Genomic DNA, 23,276 nt, shown 5'->3' with positions numbered 1-23,276 from the left:
GATAGTCCCTTAAAACGGAACTAGGGCTCAACCTGACAAGAGATTCAAAGCATACGAATTCAATGTTTATTAAACTGTTTCTGGATTGAAACTGAGATGATCACAAGGGAAGGATCTGAGAGCAATATTGAATAACACGGAGCAGTCAACAGCCAGCTATAAAATGCAGTCCTCAGATCTACAACCACGAAGAACAGATCTGGCCAACAATCTGAGTCAGGTTGGAAGCAGATTCTTCCCCACAGACTTCAGAAAGTAATGCAACCCAAGTTACTATTAGGTTTCATCTTTCCAAGAACATAGTTTCCATGTCTGGTGAGCTAATAAATAAGTATTGCTTTAAACTCCTAAATTTATGTTAATTTGTTAAGTAGCAATACAAAACTAATATAAAGGGCTATGAATAAATTTTCTGCAAATAAAAGTAACAACTAAACAAAACAAATTCTCTGAAAGAAAAATTACCAAAACTGACAACAGAATAAGAAAATATGACTATTTAATATATCTATTGAAAAAATTAAATTTTTATTTAAAAAATTTCCCACAAAGAAAACTCAAGGCCCACAGGGTTTGGGTAAATTTCATCAAGCATTTAAGGAAGAAATAACACCAATCCTACATAAATTTATTCAGAAAAGGGAGAGGGGAAGGCTTCATATTATTCTGATACCAGAATCAAAGAAAGACATTATATGTAAATAAAAGTGTAAATCAATATTTCCCACAATCAGAGACAAAAATCCTTGACAAACTATTAATTCAGCAATATATATAAAAAGGCCAATGCACCTTTTCCATGTGGGACTAACTTAAAAAATATAAGGTTGGTTCAACTTTTGAAAGTCAATCAAATTATCAAAATAAAGCATAAAAGCCACAAGATCATCTCAAATGCAGAAAAAGTACATGACAAAATACAACCTATTTACAGGATAAAAATTCTCTACAAACTAGAGCAGAAGATAATTTCTTGAATAATACGTTCCCTCAATATTAAGAACAAAATGAGGATGTCCACAACAGTGGTTAATTTTAAGTGCCATGTCAACTTGATTAAGCTTCAGGGGAGTCAGATATTTGATCCAACAATATTCTGGGTGTTTCGCGATGTGATTAAATCAGTAGACAGAGTAAAATGGATTGACCTCCCTAGTGTAGCCTGGCCTAAATACGTGAACACCTGAAAGAACAAAAAAAGTGACTCTTCCCCAAATAAGAGAGAATTCTCCCTAACTGCCTTCTAACTGGAATATTTGCTTTATTCTTGCTTTCAGACTCAAAGTGAAACATCAGCTCTTCCCAGGTCTCAAGTTTGCCAATCTTAGAACAGGAAACTACATCATCAACACCCCTAGTTCTCAAGCTTTCAGACTCAGATTGGAACTAAACCATTGGCTCTTTTGGGTCTGCCGCTTCTCTCCTGGGTCTTTTAGGGTTTGTTTCTTTGGAGAACCCTGAGCAATATACCCGTTCTCACCACTTGTATTTAACACTGTACAGGAAGTCCTAACCAAGATACTATGGGAAGGAAATGTTTCAAACTTTGCTTTAACATTATACAAAAGCTCATAACCTACAAAAAGCAAGGTTTATATACAAGAAGATCAAGTCATAACTGAATTTAACTTACTCAAATTCAACTATACATTCCAACAGGGGAGGAAAAAGAAAAAGAGAGCTAGAAGGGGTAGGTAGGGGAGATAAAATTAAATAATACATGTCATGGGATGGGAGATGTGACACAGTGAGTTAAGCTGCTGGTTGAGATGCCCGTATCCCATATCTGAATGCCTGGGATCCAGTCTCGTCTCTGCTTTACAATACAGCTTCCTGCTAATGCACACCTTGGGATGATGGCTCAAGTATTTGGATCTCTGTCCCCTAAGTGGGAGATCCAAATGGGGTTTCTGGTTCCTGACTTTGGCCTGGCAAAGACTAGCTAGCTGTTGCAGGCATTTGGGAAGTAAAACAGTGAATGAAAGATCCCTTGATAGAGGTTTTCTGTTTCTCTCTTTCCAATCCCTCATTGCTCTGCCTTTCAAGTAAATAAAAATAAACAAACTTTAAAAATAACAACACATGTCTCCTTAAGCTCATTAATCCTCTCTGTGAATATATGATCACGAATAACAAAAAAGCTGATAGAAGTCAGCAAGAACTATGGATATCAAATGTCAATGGTTTTAGGCATTTGACCAGACAAAGAAACAAGGCATACTGGTGGCAGGTGTTTGATGCAGAAGTTAAGATGCTGTCTGGGACAACTGCTTCCCATATTGGAGTCCCAGGTTCAAGTCCCAATTCTGCTTCTGACCTACACACACCCAGCTGTTCTGGTATTTGGGGAGTTAACCAGTGAATGGCTGATTGCCCTTCCTTCTTCTTCCCTTCCTCCCTGTCTTTTTTCCTTCCTCCCTTCTTCCCTCCCTTCCTTCCATCTTTCCAATAAATAAACTACAATAAATAATAAATAAAAAATTTAGAAAATAAATAGAGCATAATGCTTAAGAACAATAAAAAACATGCAGTGAAGGCTTCCGTGATTCTCTTCAGGGGAAAAAAAAAACTAAATAATAAAGGGTTATAGGGAAATATCAACTACAAAAAAATTAAAGGGGCTGGTGTTGCACACAGGAAGTTAAGCTACAGCCTGCTATGCTGCCATCCTATTCCAGAGCACAGGTTCAAGTCATGGTTACTCTGCTTCTGATCCAGCTCACTACAAACATACCTGGGAATGCACAAGAAGATGGTCCAAGTACCTGGGCACCTGCCACCCATATGCGAAGCCTGGAATTCCAGGCTCCCAGCTTTAGCCTGGTTCAGCCATAGCCATTGTGCCCATTTGGGGAGTGAACCAGCTGATGAAAGACATCTCTGCTTCTTCCTCCCTCTCTGTCACTCTTTCAAATAAACAATAAATCTTAAAAAAAAAAATCCAGGAAAAATGAAAAATAGGAGATATAAGGTCTAGTATTAGAGTGGTCATCTAAACAAATTAGAGAAAGGTTAAATTATCTACAGAAGACAAACATGATAACCTAACAAATAGGAACAACAATTAGGAATTCTCATTGTAAATATACATCTGTACATACACAACAGTGAACAAAACCATATGTATGATAATATACAATATCATATTCCCCATGATTTGAAGATAAGACTTGACTGTAAGTGATTTCTACCTTTTCAATATAGAAACTCTGATGGAAACTTTAGAGTTTCTTACAGAAACTCTAATGGATATTTATAAATTCAGAGTAGCATTCAAGATGCATTATAAAGTGAATAAATCCATGTTACAGAACAATTATATAGTATCATCCCTATCTCCTTAACAAAATCCAACCAATTAACAAATAAAATAAAAATAACCACATTCTCTTTACTCCCCATGCCATATGTTTGCATATATTTGTGTATGCATATATTATATGTGTATAAACATTTTTGACACTCACAAGGTTTGCTGAGTTTGAATTCCTTCTAATGATAAAGAGACAGAAAGAAAGATAAGTACATTTTGTGATGCGGTTTTCATTTGTTGCAACAATCATTTTACACTTTTGTAATTGGAAAAAAGTAAGAAAAATTTAAAAGAAAAAAAACTAAGAAAAAATTGCTGACCATAAACACTCATTCCAAAAGAATAATCTAGCTGAGAATTTAATAGCAAATCCTTTGATAAAGGCTATCCAAAGAATCTTTTTAAAACTGCATATATATCTATAAGGTGTACAACATGATGATTTAATATACATATACACAGTATAGTGATCAAATAAATTTAAATATCCATTTTCAGTTACCCCTTTTTTGGGGGGTGGGGAAGAGTACCAAAAATATAAACTTAGCAAATTTCCAGCATACAATTCTGACTATAATCCTTATGTTGTACATTGGGTCTATACATAACGTCTAAAGAATTATTTTTCCAAATGACCTGTATTTTTGTAAACTTTGATCTACATTCTCCATTTTCCCCCATCTCTGGATCCCTACAGCCACCTTTCCATTTTTTCCCAAAGAATATTTAATGTCCATGTACAAAAGCAAAATTAAGTCACTAGTAATATTTGACAAGGTGGTCCAAAATATGTCCTCATGCCAACAAACATCTGAAACTAAATTAATCTGTTTCTTAGATCACAAGTCTATTCACTTAATTTCTTGCCAGGCAAAATAGGAGAAATGCATGTTTTACACTTTGAGGCAAAATGCCTTGTTAGGTCTTTATTTAATTTGTGTGGGATTGTGCAATAAATTCCCATGTGTTAACAACTTGTGGTCTATAATGTAGTCATCTATTTTCTTCCAGGAAATGGTATTACATTTGTCTGTGCTCAGCAAGTTTAAAGAAAGAAAGGCTGAGAGGAGAGGGTGAATGCAGCTCTAAGCAAGGCTGAGAGTAAGCTTACACAGAAACATGTGACCTACAGTTTTGGCTTAAAATTTCATTTCTAAGTTTCTGATCTAAAACAACTTCTTCTATGTAATACATACTGGAAAAATCATACAAATTTTTCCAATAGAGCTCTAGTCTAAGGATACTTCAAACAAAAATTCTCAGTAGTCTTATTATAAATTGTCATATTCCATCTCATAAAACTGACAAATATAGGTAAAATTCAACTTCCAATGTGATGCTACTGAACATTTCCATGAGCCATTAAAATAATGGAGCACAGGGCAAATTCAAATCTTAATAAAGTACTCACTTTTACAGTTTCTTCTGTGTTAAGCTTATTTCCTTTAACTAAGACAATTTGGAATGGATTATTATTCTCCCAAACATGCTGTTAAAAAAAACAGAGGTATCTTAATGAAACGAATATTCTATGACAATGAAATCTACTATCAATTCTCATGTCTACTGACAAAATTATGAAAATGAGCTCTTTATTAGCAACTGAGAATCACATGTATTAAAGTAAGCATCTTTACTAGTAATTGATTTTCATAGAAAAATATATCCCAAAATTCCACCACTGCTAAGAGATGTCACTAAAAAAAAAATCATCAACAAAGAGCAATGGCTTGGGATGAACAGATCACCTATATTAATTTGCAGATAGTATTATCAAGGAGCAGTTACAAAATTTGTAAAGATTGAGTACTTGATTCAAAAATGTTAACTTCTCAAATGAACACAAATTTAGAATTTACTGTATCTAAATACATTGTATGCTAGAGAAAATAGTGCCAGTGCCTTCGATACATGTTTAATATTAAAAGAAGTCAATATTAAGAATACAAGCAAATTACACCTTGAACACTACCATGTTTAGGCTGGCAGAAATGAAATATAGTGGGAATTCAACCACTTCTGCAAATCTTTTTTTTTCTTTTTTCTTTTCTTTTATTTATTTGACAGGTAGAGTTACAGACAGTAAGAGAGAGACAGAGATCTGAAGCCAGGAGCCAGGCGCTTCTTCCTGGTCTCCCATGTGGGTGCAGGGGCTCAAGCACTTGGGCCATCCTCCATTGCCCTCCTGGGCCATAGCAGACAGCTGGACTGGAAGAGGGGCAACTGGGACTAGAACCCGGCACCCATATGGAATGCCAGCACCGCAGGCAGAGGATTAACCAAGTGGGCCACAGCGTCAGCCTGGCAAATCTAACTTTTATAAACAACCAAAATATAAATGGCATATTTGCATATATTTGAAGCATAATGAAGAAAAAATAGTTAGAAAGATAATTTATAAAATATGGTGATAGGTTTTTGGCAAACATGTATTGGCTTTCACAGAAAGAGAAGTGAACAAAGGAAAGAAGTATGAGACTTAACACACAAACTAACAAAATCACATGCCTTCTGGGGTTACTAAAGGTTCACATATGAAACTTACAGAAGTAATTCGTGTTTTCTTTGGTGGTAAAGGAAGAGGAAGATTAGATGAATTTCGATTTATGGCAGCTTCTATGGCAATCATCTCCTGTTCATACATTTTCTTGATCTTGCAGCATTCCACAAGTATAAAATGGGGCAAAGTTCTGTTCATTACACAATTCCGGATATACTACAGTGGTAAGAAAGAAGATTTTTCAAACAAACACTGAAATCAACAGAATAAAATTAAGCTAAACAACACTACATCAAGTACACTGTGAAAGTTAAACAACAACTTGATACTAAGATTATGAGGATTTCAAATCACAATACCTACTCAAGTACCTAAGAACTGAGCTGGACACAAGTTATATGTTACAGCTAATCTTTATAACACCTTACAAGAAAGATTACTCCCATTTAACAGCTTAAAGAAATAAAATTCAGAAGTGTTAAGTTACACATTTAGTACTTGAATGTACTGGGTTGAAATCTACTTGTTTGATGCTAATCAGTCAGAAAAGGTAAACATGTGGTTCACATGTGGCAGATTCATAACTTCTTATGGATCTCTGAGATGGCCAGTTTATAGGACAGGACTCTAGGCAAACAACATCCCCAGCAAAAACGTGCTGGTCATCACAGCTTGTTGTTTTATTTTTATGAAATCAGGGGACTCTCCAGAGGTATAACAAAAAAAAAGCTTCACCAAAGATTCACAACAAGCCATAGAGTAATCCAATATGTTCCTCACAAGAATAAATTCCCTAAATGGACTCAAAAGGGATTCAATATATTCAATTCAGAACCATTAAAAGTAATTTTATTTCAAATTTTAAAAACTTCCAGAATGCCTCAGTGAGAATTACGTGACATTATGATACATGCATTCTTTCAAAAAAACTTTTCACTAAGTTCCACTTCTCTCATTCTTTTGCTTACATTGTATATTTTTTGTTTTCTTTTTTATACAGTGTAACCCTGTAGGAAAATATACACATGCCTCTATTTTAATTTGTATTTAACAAATGATAATTGCTAGCAAAGCATACAATCTCATTATTTAGGTAAAAAAGAAGTGTTAAGTTAAAAAAGCAGGAAGCCACTCAAATGACGGCAGAACATGAAGAAGAGACATCAATACTTCATGCTGCCCACCAAGCACTTTTCATTTTCCTTCTTCTGTCTACTATCAAAATTCTATAGCTTCCAAAGCTGTGAACCAAAGATATAACTACTCCTAAAATTTCTATCTACTAAGTAAAAAAATTAAGGACCATACCAGAAACCTGAATACATGCTAAAATCCCATTTGATCTGAGTATTTAGATCAGAGGTTACAAAACCTGTGTCCCACAGTGAATGGTTTCAGTGAGCACCTCTAATTCCTGACTCCAGCATCCTGCTAACACACACCCTGGGAGGGAAGAGTGACGGTTAGGATCGGGTCTCCCACATGGTAGACCTGGATTGAGTCCCTGGGTCCCCGCTTCAGCATTTAGGGGCCAAATCAGGAGGTGAAGCTTTCATTCTGTTTGTTTCTATGTCTGTCTCCCTCTCCAATAAATGTATAAAAATTCAAATCACAGCTTCTTATTCTCAAGGAGACACATATTATATTTGGCATGCCTGAATGCATCTTTAAAAAATAAAAAAAACAGGGGCTGGCACTGTGGTGTAGCAGGTTAAACAGCCGCCTCTGATGCTGGCATCCCACATGGGAACTGGTTTGAGATCTAGATGCTTTACTTCCGATCCAGTTCCCTGCTAATGCACCTGGAAAAGCCCAAGATGGCCCAAGTGCTGGGCCCTGCACTCACATGGGAGACACATGGAAGAAGTTCCTGGCTCCTGGCTTTGGCCTGGCCCGGCCCCAGCCATTGCGGCCATTTGGTGAATGAACCAGAGGGTAGAAGATCTCAGTCTCAATCTGGAACCCCCCACACCCTTCCCCTGTCTGTAGCTCTGCCTTTCGAATAAATAAAAATAAATAAATTTTAATCAAATAAAACAGTATCACAAGGTCACAGAATTAAGTCATGTTATTATTGACCTTTAACTTGGCATTTAGTCTATTATTCCTTATATAATAAATATTTTTCAAGGTCTTTGAAAGTAAAGCCAGAACGTGTTTTTTAAGTAGCATACTCTGTGGGGGAAGGGGTACTGTTCTGCATATCTCTTCTTTGCTTCAAAAATAATCTGAGGCACTTCAGTGCCTTACATAAAGGATATACACAAAGAACTGATAACTAAATAAAAACAACTAAGCACCTCAAAGATTAAGAAAGACTGAGAATCAAATGCCTGCAAAATTCCTAACATATAAGGAAATAAAAAAATAGGAGTAAGAGTGACTATGCACGTAAATGTTACACAGAAATTAAAATATTTTCTGATTCACAGTGAAAATACACAATATAACTTTACCTAGCTAATTGATAATCAAATTCAATTAGTGACCATTAATCAAACACTCAGAATATTTCACATTTAAATCGTAGGTTTATGTGATAAAATAGTAGGAAGCTGTAATGAATTCTGTGTAGAATTTATAATGCTATAATAAAAATTATGATATAACATTAACTTAAACCATCAAAAACCAGCATGCAGATACACACATTCATATAAATAATCATTATTCCAAAACTATGTATAACTGCAAATAAAACTGACAAAAACATGCCAAAATGTTAACAATGGTTATCTCAGAAGTATAATTATAGATGTTTATTATTTACCTCTGTACAATATTCTATAGTTTCCAAATGTTGTTCTGTAGAAACACATTTTTTTTTTTTTTTTTTTTGACAGGCAGAGTGGACAGTGAGAGAGAGAGAGAGACAGAGAGAAAGGTCTTCCTTTGCCGTTGGTTCACCCTCCAATGGCCGCCGCGGCTGGCGCGCTGCGGCCGGCGCACCGCACCGATCCGATGGCAGGAGCCAGGAGCCAGGTGCTTATCCTGGTCTCCCATGGGGTGCAGGGCCCAAGCACTTGGGCCATCCTCCACTGCACTCCCGGGCCACAGCAGAGGGCTGGCCTGGAAGAGGGGCAACCGGGACAGAATCCGGCGCCCCGACCGGGACTAGAACCCGGTGTGCCGGCGCCGCTAGGCGGAGGATTAGCCTAGTGAGCCGCGGCGCCGGCTTAGAAACACATTTTTGAAACATCAGAAAATACACACACAGAGATATATTTTTCTGACAGTGAATACATGTACCTGGAACTGAATTAGTGGGTGATCACCAAATACATACTCCACTCGTCCACTGACTTGCAACACGTAGTCATAGGGGCTAGCCTCATCTTCCTTCCCATGAATAGTCAAACGTTTTTGGATTGCCAACTCATTTATTTTGATAGGATTCATATTAGGAGACACTTGAAAACTAAACACATCCTAAAAGTGGAGGATAGAGAAAAGAAGCAATAAATTTTATATTTGTGCTGGAAAACCACTATTATAATTACTATACAATAGTATTTTAAATGTGCATATCTACTTTATATGAGCATCTTCACATTTTATAATCCAGTAAATTTTTCTATATCCTAAAAATATGCTCATGAAAAACTTGTTAATATTTCTGATAACATGCAAGCCATCTTATTGTTCCCTGAGTGTCACAGCTTCCACAGATAGGATTGACATTAAACTAAAGTTTACCATCAGGTAGTACACCATATGAATTCTTCCAGTGAACATTATTTTTGTAAAAAAAGATACTGAAGGGCCGGCACTGTGGCCTGGTGGGTAAAGCTGCTGCCTGTGATGCTAGCACTCCATATGGGTGCCAGTTCTAGTTTGGGCTGTTCCAGTTCCAATCCAGTTCCCTACTGATATGCCTGGGGAGGCAGGGGAGGATGGCCCAAGTGCTTGGGCCCCTGCATCCATGTGGGAGACCTGGAGGCAGCCCCTGGCCTTGGCTTTGGATTAGCCCAGCTCCAATCATTGGGGCCACTTGGGGATAGAAGATATCTCTTTCAATCTCTCTCTCTCTGACTCTCCTTCTCTATAACTCTGACTTTCAAATAAATCTTTTTCTTTTTTTCTTTTTTTTTTCAAAAAAGATACTGAACCTATAGCTACTCAAATTTAATCCATATGCAGAAAAAACTAGGAGGGGAGGGCAGCACTGTGGCGCAGTGGGTTAAAGCCCTGGCCTGCAGCACCAGCATCTCATATGGGTGCAGGTTAGAGTCCTAGCTGCTGCACTTCTAATCCAGCTCCCTGCTAATGCACCTGGGAAAGCAGCAGAGGATGGCCCAAGTCCTTAGGCCTCTGCACCCACATGGGAGATCGAGAAGAAGCTCCTGGCTCTTGGCTCTTGGCTTCATATTGGCCCAGCTCTGGCCAATGTGGCGTTTGGGGAGTGAACCAGCAGATGGAAGGCCTCTCTCTCTCTCTCTCTCTCTCTCTCTCTCTCTAACTCTTTCAAATAAATAAAACAAATCTTAAAAAAAGAAAAAAACTAAGATATTTGTCATTAGAACAAAAAAATACATTATATCAATTAAACTATAAATTATTTTGTGCAATTTTACAAACATGTAAGGATAAACAAGTAAAATTTAATCAACAGAAAATAAAGATACAATAGGGATGATGCACTATCATAACCATTCATCATAAAGTTCAATGGCGGCCGGTGCCGCGGCTCAATAGGCTAATCTTCCACCTGCGGTGCCAGCACACTGGGTTCTAATCCCGGTAGGGGTGCCGGTTTCTGTCCCGGTTGCCCCTCTTCCAGGCCAGCTCTCTGCTATGGCCCGGGAGTGCAGTGGAGGATAGCCCAAAGTCCTTGGGTCCTGCACCCGCATGGGAGACCAGGAGAAGCACCTGGCTCCTTGCTTCAGATCAGCTCAGTGCACTGGCCAGCCGCAGCGGCCATTGGAGGGTGAACCAACGGCAAAAAGGAAGACCTTTCTCTCTGTCTTTCTCTCTCTCTCTGTCCACTCTGTCAAAAAAAAAAAAAAAAAGTTCAATGGCACAAATAGATATTATAGATTAATAATAAATGAAACTTCTCATGATCTAGCAAAGTATGTTCCCACTATATGACAATATACAGATACAAGAAGTTCCCTATCTTAGAAAGCCCACCTATGGAAAACTGAAATTGTTGCAAAATTCTATGTACTGCATTGACAATGATTTTGAAGTATTTTCCACTAAATTAAATCATCTCCCATTTCTACAAGGTATATCAAACTTATTTTATGATTTATTTATACCAGAGTTACAGAGAGAGGAAGAAACACAGAGAAAAGAGATCTTCCATCGGCTGTTTCACTCTCCAAATGATCAAAACAGCTGGCCTGGACCAGACCAAAGTCAGGAGGCAGAAGCTTCATCCTGTTCTCTCACATGGGTGGCAGGGCTCAAATACTTGGGCCATCTTCTGCTGTTTTCCCACGTGCATCAGCAAGGAGCTGGAAGTAGAGCACCCAGGATTTGAACTGGAGTCCATGTGGGATTCTGGAGTCGCAGGTGGCAGTTCAACCCACTGCATCACAATGCCAGCAACCAGTTCAAACTTTGAAAGATTTCTTTATTTATTTGGAAGGCAGAGTTACAGAGAGGCAGAAGCAGAGAAGAGAAAGAAAAAGTCTTCCATCTGCTGGTTCATTCCCCAGATGGCCGCAATGGCTGGAGCTGTGCTAATCCAAAGCCAGGAGCCAGGAGCTTCTTCCCACGTGGGTGCAAGGGTCCAAGGACTTGGGCCATCTTCTACTGCTTTCCTAGGCCAAAGCAGAGAGCTGGATCGGAAGTGGGGTAGCTGGGACTCGAATCGGCACCCATATGGTATGCTGGCACTGCAGGTGGTGGCTTTACTCACTGCACCACAGCGCCAGCCCCTCAAACTTTTTAAAACTTAAACTTACTACCGTAGTTATTTCACATCTATTTTGTCCTGTTTTTCTTTTTTAAGATTTATTTGTTTGAAAGGCAGAATGAGGTGGGGGGAGAGAAAAAGAGAGAGGTCAATCTTTCACCCACTGGTTAATTTCACAAATGGCTGAAACAGCTGGGCCGAGGACGGGCTAAAGCGAGGAGGCAAGAACTCCATTAAGGTCTCCCACATAGGTGACAGAGACCCTAGTACTTAAGCCATCATTAGCTGCTTTTCTAGGTTAATTAGCAAGAAGCTGGATAAGAAGCCAAACATCCTGATATGGGATGCTGGCATCACCAAGTGGCAGCTTCACACATGGAAAGATGCCAACCTCTTGTCCAGTAGTTTTAAATTTTTCTGTGGCAATTTTAAAATTTTTTATCTTTTTCAGGGCAAGACCTTGTGGTACAACAGGTTAAGTTCCTGCCTGCAGTGTCCAAGTCCCATATCAGAGTGCTACTCCACTTCTCATCTAGTTTCCTGCTAATTTGTGCCTGAGAGGCCAAGGGTGATGGCTCAAGAACTTGGGTCCCTGGTGCCAGCACTGTGGCAGAGTGGGTTAAGCTGCTGCCTGTGATACTAGCATCCTATATGGGTGCTGGTACATGTCCCAGCTGCTCCACTTAAAATCCAGGTCCTTGCTAATGTGCCTGAGAAAGCAGCCACAGATGATCCAAGTGCTTGGGCCCTTGCGTTGATGTGTGAGATCCAGATGATCCTGATTTCAGTCTGATGCAGCCTTGGCCCATGCGGCCGTTTCAGGAGTGAACCAGTGGATAGAAGATCTAGCTGTCTCTCTGCCTTTCAAGTACATACATACACACATAAATAAACCTAAAAATCAATTAATTTAATTAAAGATCTTGGGGCCTTCCACCCACATTTGAGTCAGGGATAGGTGTGCTTGCTTGCCCATAGTATATCCCTGAGCACTGGATATATTTAAGAAAAGATACAAGAATCTAAAAAGCTGATCTCTAAAACTCATTCAACTTTCCATTCTTTTTTTTTTTTTTTTAATTTATTTTATTTATTTGAAAAAGTTAAAGAGCAAGAGAGAGGTCTTCCAACCACTGGTTCACTCCCCAAATGGCTGCAATGGCCAAAGCTGAGCTGATCCAAAGCCAGGAGACAGGAGCTTCTTCCAGGTGTCCCATGTGGGTGCAGGACGCTGCTTTTGCAGGTGCATTAGCAGGGAGCTGGATCAGAAGTGGAGCAGCCGGGACTGGAACCAGCACCATATGGTATGCGAGCGCTGTAGGCTCAGGCTTTAACCTGCTGCACCATAGTGCCGGCCCCTCAACTTTTCATTCAATGACTGCTTAGAAACTAAGCAGAAACTGCTTAGAATTTCACCGTATCTCCAGCTCTCCTATATTCAAAACACTTTTCATACACACTTTGTCACAAGAATGATTACAGGCCGGCACCACGGCTCAATAGGCTAATCCTCCGCCTGCGGCACCGGCACACCAGGTTCTAGTCCCAGTCGGGGTGCTGGATTCTGTTTCGGTTGCTCCTCTTCCAGGCCAGCTCTCTGCTGTGGCCCGGGAGTGCAGTGGAGGATGGCCCAAGTCCTTGGGCCCTGCACCCCATGGGAGACCAGGAGAAGCACCTGGCTCCTGCCCTCGGATCAGCGCCCTGTGCCGGCTGCAGCACGCTGGCCGCGGCAGCCATTGGAGGGTGAACCAACGGCAAAAAGGAAGACCTTTCTCTCACTGTCCACTCTGCTGCCTGTCCAAAAAAAAAAAAAAAAGAATGATTACATAGAAATTATATGTCCGGTAGAAATTCAATCCATCTGTACTGAAATTTGGACTGAGTTAGATGGGCAAATTACCTTCAGCTAGTTTTTTTTTTTTTTTTTTTTTTTTAAGGAAAACAGGATTTCTCGCTTTTTTTTGTTCGTTTGTTTCTTTTTTCATTCTGTTTTTTAAAAACAGACAGAGAAAGCTCCTGTCTACTGACTTACTTCCCAAATATTCACAACAAATGAAGCTGGAGCTAGGCCAGGCCTGAAACTAGAAGCCAGGAACTCAACCCAGGTCTCTTAGGCGGGAGGAACCCAGCTACTCAAGCCATTACTGTTATTTCACACTGTCCACATGAGCAGGAAGCTGGAGTCAGGAGACAGAGGTAGGCAGCAAACCCAGATATATCAATATGGACTGTGATGCCCTAACATCTTAAGCACTAGGCAAAATATTGCTCTCCAACTTTGTAGAATTCCCTAGACAGTATTTTAAATTTGATCTTCACATCTGATGATGTGAAATCCTGTTTTAATCTGAATTAATTTCAACATATTTCATCATAGAATAAGAAAGTGTTTTTCCCGATATTTCTTGTCTAGGGAACATACAGGATCTTTTTCTCACACCTATCCTAATACTTATTAACATGTTGTCTATAGGGAGGCCAAACTGAGGTGGGTATTTGGCACAATTGTTAAGAAACTGGGACAACCGCATCCCATAACAGACTGCCTCGGTTTTAGTCACAGCTCTGCTTCTGATTCTAGTTTCCTGCTAATGCATACCCTGGTAGGCAGCAAGTGATGGCTCAAATGCTTGGGTCCCTGACACCTATGTAGGAGATCACATTGAGTTAGTTGGTCCTGCCTTTGGCCTGGCCCCAGCTGTTGTGGGCACCTGAGGAGTGAAACATTAGATGGGAGATTCATTCCCTGCCCCGCTTCTCTGCCTTTCAAATAAAACGAAAACTAAAATTTCAAAAAATAATTTAGAGGAGGCAAACTGCATAAAACCAGATACCTAGGGAAAAAAAATCATGATTCTACCACTGTCCAACTATGAAGTTTAAACAATAGATTTCTCTTCCTCTCTTTCAGTTTCTTCAGATAAAATGGTAAAAAACACAAAGCTATAGTGTTGTTGTGGAAATTGAAGAGTATATGAAAAGTACCTTGAATAGTCCTGACATACTCTAAGTGTCTGATACAGGATAGCTACAGTTACGGTTGTTGTCATTGCTGTCACAGTAATTTAAGAACAAAACAAAACATACTGAATCCTTACTTTAACCTAAGGCCAAATCCTAGATGATAGAATAACCATACTTGATAAAAAAAAAAAAAAGGTACTAGCATAATCCTGCTTGTATAAATGCCATATATAGGAAGATATGGATTGTAATGCCAATAGTCACATCGATATTTAACTCACACAGTCAGAGCACCAAAATATAATACAAAAAAGATACCATTTTTATCAGACAAAAGAAAAGTAATGAGAAAAGTATCTGTGTAAAAATGCTATCTAGGGGCTGGCACTGTGGTGTAGCAGGCTAAACCTCGTGCCAGCAACCCATATGGACACTGGTTTGAATCGCAGCTGCTCCTCTTCTGATCTAGCTCTCTGCTATGGCTGGGAAAGCAGTAGAAGATGGCCCAAGCACTTGGACCCTGAACTCATGTGGGAAACCTGGAAGAAGCTCCTGGCTTTGGATTGGGCCAGCTCTGGATGTTGTTGCCATTTGGGGAGTGGATGGAAGACCTCTCTGTCTCTCCCTGTCTGTAACTCTACTTCTCAAGTAAATAAATAAAACCTTTAAAAAAAAAAGATGCTATTTAGCTTAGTAGTTTGTAAAATTTTTCTGTAAAGGATGAACCTTCTATATGGTGGTTTTGTTCTTGTGATGTTTCTTTTCTTTCTATTTTCAACTTTTTTTTTTTTTTTTTTTTTTTTTGGACAGGTAGAGTGGACAGTGAGAGAGAAAGGTCTTCCTTTTGCCGTTGGTTCACCCTCCAATAGCCGCCGAGGCCAGTGCGCTGCGACCGGCGTATGGCGCTGATCCGAAGGCAGGAGCCAGGTGCTTCTCCTGGTCTCCCATGGGGTGCAGGGCACAAGCACTTGGGCCATCCTCCACTGCACTCCCGGGCCACAGCAGAGAGCTGGCCTGGAGGAGGGGCAACCGGGACAGAAATCGGCACCCCGACTGGGATTAGAACCCGGTGTGCTGGCACCACAGGTGAAGGAGCAGCATATTGAGTCGCAGCACCAGCCTATTTTAAACATACTTTAAAAAATTCTTCGAGGGGCTAGTACTGTGGTGTAGTAGGTTAAACTGCCACTTGCGTGCCAGAATCCCATATGGGCACCAGTCTGACTTTCTATATTTCCAATCCAGCTCCCTGCTAATGTGCCTGGGGAAGCAGTGGAGGATGGCTCAAGTGCTTGGGCCCCTGCACCCACGTGGGAGATCCTGGCTTCAGACGGATCAGATCTGACTATTGTGGCCATCTGGGGAGTGAATCTGCAGATGGATGGTATCTCTCTCTCCCACTGACTTTCAAATAAAATATATAAATCTTTAAAAAAATTTTTGTTGAGCTTTATTTTTACATCCCTTATTTTAAAATGTAAAGCAGTTTCATAGTACAGTTTGCTGGCCGCATTCTAAACTGTCATTTCACTGCATCAAGAAATCATATATGGGGGCTGGTACTGTGGAGCAGCAGGTCAAAGTCCCAGCCTGCAGCGCCAGCACCCCATAGGACAATGGATCAAGTCCTGGCCACTCCACGTCCGATCCAGTTCCCTGCTAATGTGCCTGGGAAAGCAGTGGAGGACGGCCCAAGTACTTGGGCCCCTGCACCTACATGGGTGACCCAGAAGAAGCTCCTGGCTCCTGGCTTCAGATTGGCTCAGCTGCAGCCATTGCAGTCATTTATGGAGTAAACTAGATGTTAGACCCCTCTCTCTCTCTCTCTCTCTCTCTCTGTCTGTAACTCTTTCAAATAAATAAAATCAATGTAAGAGAAAAAAATCATGTATATGCAAAGGATGTCACTTTAAGTTCTTATACACAAATTCTAAATATATTTCCATTTTTAATCTAAAACTGTTCTTGTGTAATAGTGCTTACCAGACAGGCAAGAGAAAATTGTTAGTACAGAGATGTGTTCAGGTAAAAATCAGACATTAAAATGTTTTCTTTAAAAAAATATAGTACTACCTGAGAGTTTTCAAAATGAACAGCCACAATGAGCTTTCCTCCATAGAGTTTATCTTCTAAGTTTTCAAGGCTGGATGGGTCATGCTCCGGTGGGTATGTCTGCTTTAGCCAGTCTATCCAAGACAATCCCACAAGTGACTGAATCTTTTCCTCACTGAATTTGCGCATTTTTCTTCGAAATTCATTGACTTCAGGATCCTTCAAGGCATCAAATTCATGCAAACCTAGACACATTTTTAAAAGGTGTCATTTTCTTTTTAGAAAGCTTTTATTTAGTCAATACAAATCTCATAGGTCCAGCTTTAGGAATACAGCAGTTCTTCCCCATACCCACCCTCCACCCCAACTCCTGTCCCAGCTCCTGCTCCCTCTCGCATCCCATTCTTCTTGAAGATTCATTTTTAATTATCTTTATATACAGAAAACCAACTCTATACTAAGTAAAGATTTCAACAGTTTGCAAAAAGGTATCATTTTCAATACCTAACAATAATAAAGCAGAATACAAAATAAACAAAAGCTAGATTAGATATCTGTTTGCAAAACTGGGCAGGAAAAAATCATGCAAGATCCATAAATAGGCCAGGTAAAATAAGAAACTTCATATACAGATGACAAACATACAAATGGATTTCTAAGGAACACAAACCTGAAACTACATAAAGAAATAAATTATTACCAGATTCATAAAGATAAGTGAAATTCACAAAACACATATTATAAGCACATATAAAAGATCTATAATTTCTCTCCGTAAATCAAGTAAATCACATTTCAAATATTTGAGAAAGGCAAAGAATATGAAAACTACTGCAATACTACATTAGAACAAATTTATAATCTAGTTATTACTTAACTTAAAATTTAGTAAACTATGAGGTGGCTATGCCTGTGTGAAGACAGAAGGTGTATGAGAAATTACTGTGGCTTCTTCTCAATTTTCCGTGAACTAAAAACTGTTTTACAAAGGTAAAACCTTAAAAACAAACAAAAATACTTAGCAAAATTAAATTTTACAGATTGGCTTTTCAGCTCATTGAAATTTCCCAGTGCTTAAAGTATTTAATTAGTCAAAAATCTGTAAATATAAAAATTATTCTTTGTCATATTTAATTTTGAATCACATCTGCTACAGATACAACTGTGGGGGTATTTCAAAAAATTCTTATAAAATGCGCAACATGAAAAAACTAATGTGAGGATTTCAAAATTATTTTGTATCAAAATAATTTGGCCATGTCTCAGCACTTGAGGATGGAACCAATGCACGGGAAGCAGCTGGCACAGAAGACATGACGCTGAGGAGCCCAGAGCCCTTTTCTTCGATCTCCATACGTAACAGCGAACTGGTCATACACCCAGTCCTCATCAAGAAAAGGAGGGATAAACTTATCTTTTAATTTTTCCTTGAATTTCTTAAAGTACACTTGTATATATGACGTTTTGTGATCTATGATAAAGCTGGAAAATTATTCTTAAAATCTAAAACAGTGAAAATACATAATTTTTATATTAATCATTACCTATCATAATGGCATGTGTTGATATTTAACAACATTTGAAAGTTTAATATTACCTTGTGCTGGAAGTGATAGAGAGAAACAGACATTCTCTCATACTTCAGATAAGAGATTAAATTAGTATGAAATTTTTGGAGAGTGATTTGGTAATATTACAAATTAGACATATACATAGATGTATCCTGTGACCTTGGAATTCCACCAACAGGAATTTCAATCTGAGACTCAGGATGAACAAAGAAGCCAAGTATGCTTCCTCAACCAAACATACATTATGCCCAGATTCCAGTTAATTCACCCCTAGCTTCCCCCTGCCAGTAATGTCCAAGCTCACACACCTAAGACCTTTCCTTTACCACAGGCCCTATCTCTCACTACAAAGCTTTCCACTCTTCTGCCTGCCCTTGAATCCTTACCAAAAACAAATTCTTTTACTAAAGCAAACACTAAATAAATAGTCTTTGCTCTCATTGGGTGGTCTTATTTATTTCCAGAAACTGCTGGACATAACTGCACAAAAGCATCATCATATCTGGGGCCTATATTAGAGTGAAGTGGGCTAAGTCACTGCCTGCTACACCAGCTTCCCACATGAGATGTTCATGTTCCAGCTGCTCTACGTCCAACCTAGCTCTCCGCTAACATGCCTTGGAAAGCAGCAGAAGATGGCCCAAATACTTGGGCCTCTGCCACCCCTGTGGGAGACCCGAATAAAATTTCTGGTTCCTGGCATTAGCCTAGCTTAGCCCTGGCCATTATGGCGATCTGGGGAGTAATCCAGCAGTTGGAAGCACACACTCTCCCTCCCTCTCTGTCTCTCACTCTGTATCTGTAACTCTGCTATTCAAAACAAATAACGTATTACCAAAAAAATCATGTTATCCACAGAACAATACTCATCTGTGTTTATAATAATTAAAAGTAAACTAAAGTCACTAAAACCTAGTTAAATGACATATGCATATTTCATTAGAAAGTGGTACAGGTAATAAAATAGATCCATGTACTTGGGTTCCTACTACCCATATGGGAGAGAGAGAACCTGAGCACCGGTTTTGGTCCTGGCTATTCCTCTCCTATTCTAGCTCTCTGCTATGGCCTGGGAAGGCCCAAGTCCTTGGGTTCCTGTATCACATGGGAGACCCAGAAGAAGCTCCTGGCTCCTGGCTTCAGCCTGTTCCAGCCCTGGCCATTGTGGCCATCTGGAGAGTGAACCAGCAGATAGAAGACATCTTCCTGTCTCTCCTTTTCATTCTCTCTCTCTCTCTCATATGTAATTCTACCTTTCAAATAAATAAATCTTAAAAAAAAAAAAAAGGTGAGCCAAAATAAACCTTCCTTCATAAGTAGCTTTTCTCGGGTACTTGTTTTAGTGACAAAAAGCTAACTATACCTCCAAGTGCTCTAAGGAATAAATCTATACTGCTTTCTGATCCCTATTTCCCACTGGACTGTGAGTTCCAAGCAAAGACCACATCATCCAAAATCATTGTTGTAGTTTCAAGAATAAATGCAACACATACTGTAAAACTGCAGCCCCTAGTGTTCTGGACATGTAGCGTAAATGAGGGATTCTATTCATATAATTAGCTGGAATTACCTAAAAGAACACAGATTTTCTTCCCCCTCCATTTTACTTGAAAGGCAGAGACAGAAAGACAGATTCACAAGACAGAGATTTCCAATCAACTGGTCTACTTTTTAAATGCCCACAACAGCCAGGAGTGCAGAACTTGTTCCAGGGCTCCCAAATGGGTGGCAGACGTCTAAGCACTTGAACCACCCACCATCTGCTACCTAACAGGCTCTGCATTACCAGGAAGCTAGAACAGGCTGCAGGGTGAGGATATACACCCAGGCACTCTGATATAGGATGCTGGTATCCCAAGTAGAGTCTTAACAGCTTCACCAAACACCCACGCCAAAATATAGATTTTTAAAATTAACCCCAGACTCACTGAACCAATCTCTAAAAATCTGCTATTTAAGAAAATGATGCAAGGATGGTACATACCTTTTATACAGAAAATAATCAGAATACAAACAGCAGCTCTATAAATCATTATTTGGAATAAAAAGGGAACAATAAAATGATCAAGCACATAATCTTTCAGGAAAACACATTTTCAGCCTATTCAAGTCAGTTATGTCTGAAAATGTTCCATTGTTTTCTTTGGAGAAAAAGGCAGCCATCCTGAAGTTCAACTGAAATAACTGATTCACTGTTTCTCCAGGAGGCATAAACTCATCAAGCCCAGGCTGTGGTTATCACAGAAAAAGCAGCAATATCAAAAATTCATTTGGGGCCGGCACTGTGGTACAGTGGGTTAAAGCCCTGGCCTTAAGCACCGGCCCATATGGGCGCCAGTTCGAGTCCTGGCTGCTTCTCTTCTGATCCAGTTCTCTATGGCTTGGGAAAGCAGTAGAAGATCCCACGTGGGAGACCCGGAAGAAGCTCCTGGATCCTGGCTTCAGACTGGTGCAGCTCCAGCCGTTGCGGCCAACTGGGAAGTGAACCAGCAGATGGAAGACTCTCTCTCTCTCTCTCTCTCTCTGTCTCTGTCTCTGTCTCTGTCTCTGTCTCTCCTTCTCTCTCTGTGTAACTATGGCTTTCAAATAAGCAAATAAATCTTTGAAAAAATGTATTTGTAAGGCATTGAAATGAAAATTCATCTTAAAGTAATAAAACGCTCAATTTCCTAAATAAAAGTATACATTCAAATAATACCAGCCTTTCTAGATATGCTGGAAAAATAATTTATAAACAGTTAAACGAGCATATATACCATTTAAATAACATAAAACATTCATTTTATCTTCATCATTCAAACTGAAGGGCACAGTTTTAATAAAATACAATATGGAGCAGGCACTGTGGCACAGCGGGTTAAAGCCTTGGCCTGCAGCAACTGCATCCCACGTGGGCACTGGTTCAAGTCCCGGCTGCCCCACTTCCAATGCAGCTCTCTGCTATGGCCTGCGAAAGCAGTGGAAAGATGGCCCAAGTTCTTGGGCCTCTGCACCCGCCTGGGAGACCTGGGGGAAGCTCCTGGCTCCTGGCTTCGGATCAGCGCAGCTCCGGCCATTGCAGCCATTTCGGGATTGAACCAGCGGATGGAAGACCTCTCTCTCTCTCTGGCTCTACCTCTCTCTGTAACTCTTTCAAATAAATAAAATAAATCTTTAAAAAAAAAAACACACAACATACGCAATAAACATGATACTTCATGAAATATGACATATTGTTAAAATATGACATTGTTAAAAAACAGAAAAATTTAATATATTTCAAACCCCAGAGAGGTGGCAGCATAAAGAAAGGCTGCCAGATCAAAAAACAAACAACAAAGTTCAATTTGAATTTTAAATAAATAATGAATAACATCAGTAAGTCATATGTAATATCTGGATCTTTAGTAATTTTATTTGCTAAATCTGGCTTGCTTATGTACAGGTAATAGTGACTAATGAATCTATGTTTGGAAGATTAATATCAGAAGAAAAGAAAAGTAACCTAAGTTTTACAAAAGTGGTAAAATACAAAAGACATACCAAAGCCCTAAAGAAATTTTGGCTGGTCTGTGATATTTTCTGGATTATCAACTATTTTAGCTTTCCTAGCAACGAATATGGTTCCAGCATAAAAACTTACAAAAGTTATCTATTTTTATCCAAAAAAGGTAAAAAGAAATTTAAAAACTCTTGAAATATACACAATAGATTTGAAAAAAAAAATTTTCAAAATACCATTAGTGGATATTCTTGCCCTGAATGGTAAGACTATAAATTAATTTTTAATCTTTCTACTCAATATATTCTTCAGTTTTTAAATTTAAAAAAAAATTTAGAATGGAGAAAAACTTTCTTAACTAGTGGGTACAAATTAAGTACCTCAATAAATAAATAAAAATTTTCTAGTATATAAGAATTCTATAAAATTATATTAAACTCTGTTGTGGGAGTAGGTATTTATCCTACTGGTTAAAATGTCCATGTCTCACATCAGAGTCCCTGGTTTTAATTCCTAGCTCTTTGGGCTGGTACAGTGGCATAGCCTGCAGTGCCGACATCTTATATGGGCACCAGTTCACATGCCAGCTGCTCTACTTCCAATCCAGCTTTCTGCTATGGCCTGGGAAAGTAGAAGATGGCCCAAGTCCTTGGGTTTCTGTACCCATGTGGGAGAACTCAGAAGAAGCTCCTGGATCCTGACTTCAGAATGGCCTAACTCCAGCCTTTGTGGCCATTTGGAGAGTGAATCAACAGATGGAAGACTTACTTTCTCTCTCTCTCTCTCTCTCTCTCTCTCTCTCTCTGCCTCTCTGAAACTCTGCCTTTCAAATAAATAAATAAATCTTTAAAAAAAAAAAAAAATAATTCCAAGTTCAGTCTCCTGACTATAGCTGCCTGCCAGTGCAGACCCTACAAGGCAGTAGTGATGGCTCAAGTAGCTGCATTCTTGCAACACTTATAAACGAGCTACTGTATGCCCAGCCCCTGACTCTAGCCACAACCATCCCTGCCCTACTATTGCAGACATTTGGGTGAGTGAACCAGTACATGGGGGCATCCTTTCTTTCTCTCAAATGAGAAAGACTAATTTTTAGGTTTTTTAAATATTTATTTATTTATTTATATGAAAGGCATAGTTACAGAGACAGAGGAAGAGACAGAGACAGAGCTATATTTCATCTACTGATTCACTACCCAAATGGCCAAAACTGCTGGAACTGGACCAGACTGAAGCCAGGAGGTTCATCAAAGTCTCCCACGTGGATGAAGGGGTCCAAACACTTGGGCCATCTTCCACTGCTTTCCCAGGCACATTAGCAAGCCACTGGATTGGAAACGGAGCGGGTGGGAATTGAACTGGTGCCCATATGAGATGGTTCGCAACACAGGCATAACTTAACCTGCTGCAACAGAATGCCAGCCCCAGAAATAATTTTTAAAATACTTAAAACACCAGAAAATAGGGGTGTCAAATTCGAGTCAGTGCTTTCTACAAAGATACTGACATATCATTTAGACTCCACGATT

The 23,276-nt window shown here is 39.3% G+C and overlaps 1 protein-coding gene and 1 non-coding gene across 4 annotated transcripts in view; both read right to left on the bottom strand.

The window, feature by feature from the left end:
* PIK3CB (phosphatidylinositol-4,5-bisphosphate 3-kinase catalytic subunit beta) overlaps nt 1-23,276 on the bottom strand; it is a 173,854-nt gene that overhangs the window by 75,076 nt on the left and 75,502 nt on the right. For all 3 annotated transcript variants that reach the window (XM_051818647.3, XM_051818646.3, XM_089331163.1), the window contains 4 exons: nt 16,717-16,940; nt 9,063-9,242; nt 5,859-6,029; nt 4,725-4,802 (listed from right to left, as the gene is read on the bottom strand). In XM_051818647.3, the coding sequence (XP_051674607.1) occupies nt 4,725-4,802; nt 5,859-6,029; nt 9,063-9,242; nt 16,717-16,940 (653 nt within the window). The remainder of the gene's footprint in view (nt 1-4,724; nt 4,803-5,858; nt 6,030-9,062; nt 9,243-16,716; nt 16,941-23,276) is intronic.
* On the bottom strand, nt 17,951-18,098 carry LOC127483066 (small nucleolar RNA SNORA57). Its single transcript, XR_007909034.1, has one exon. It is a non-coding gene; the product is annotated as a small nucleolar RNA SNORA57 (small nucleolar RNA).

This window comes from Oryctolagus cuniculus, chromosome 4 (assembly GCF_051225735.1).
Source record: "Oryctolagus cuniculus isolate XC-2025 breed Fujian yellow rabbit chromosome 4, ASM5122573v1, whole genome shotgun sequence".
NCBI lineage: Eukaryota > Metazoa > Chordata > Mammalia > Lagomorpha > Leporidae > Oryctolagus > Oryctolagus cuniculus.
Note: the sequence above shows the minus strand (reverse complement) of the source record. Positions and strands in the feature narration are given on the sequence as shown.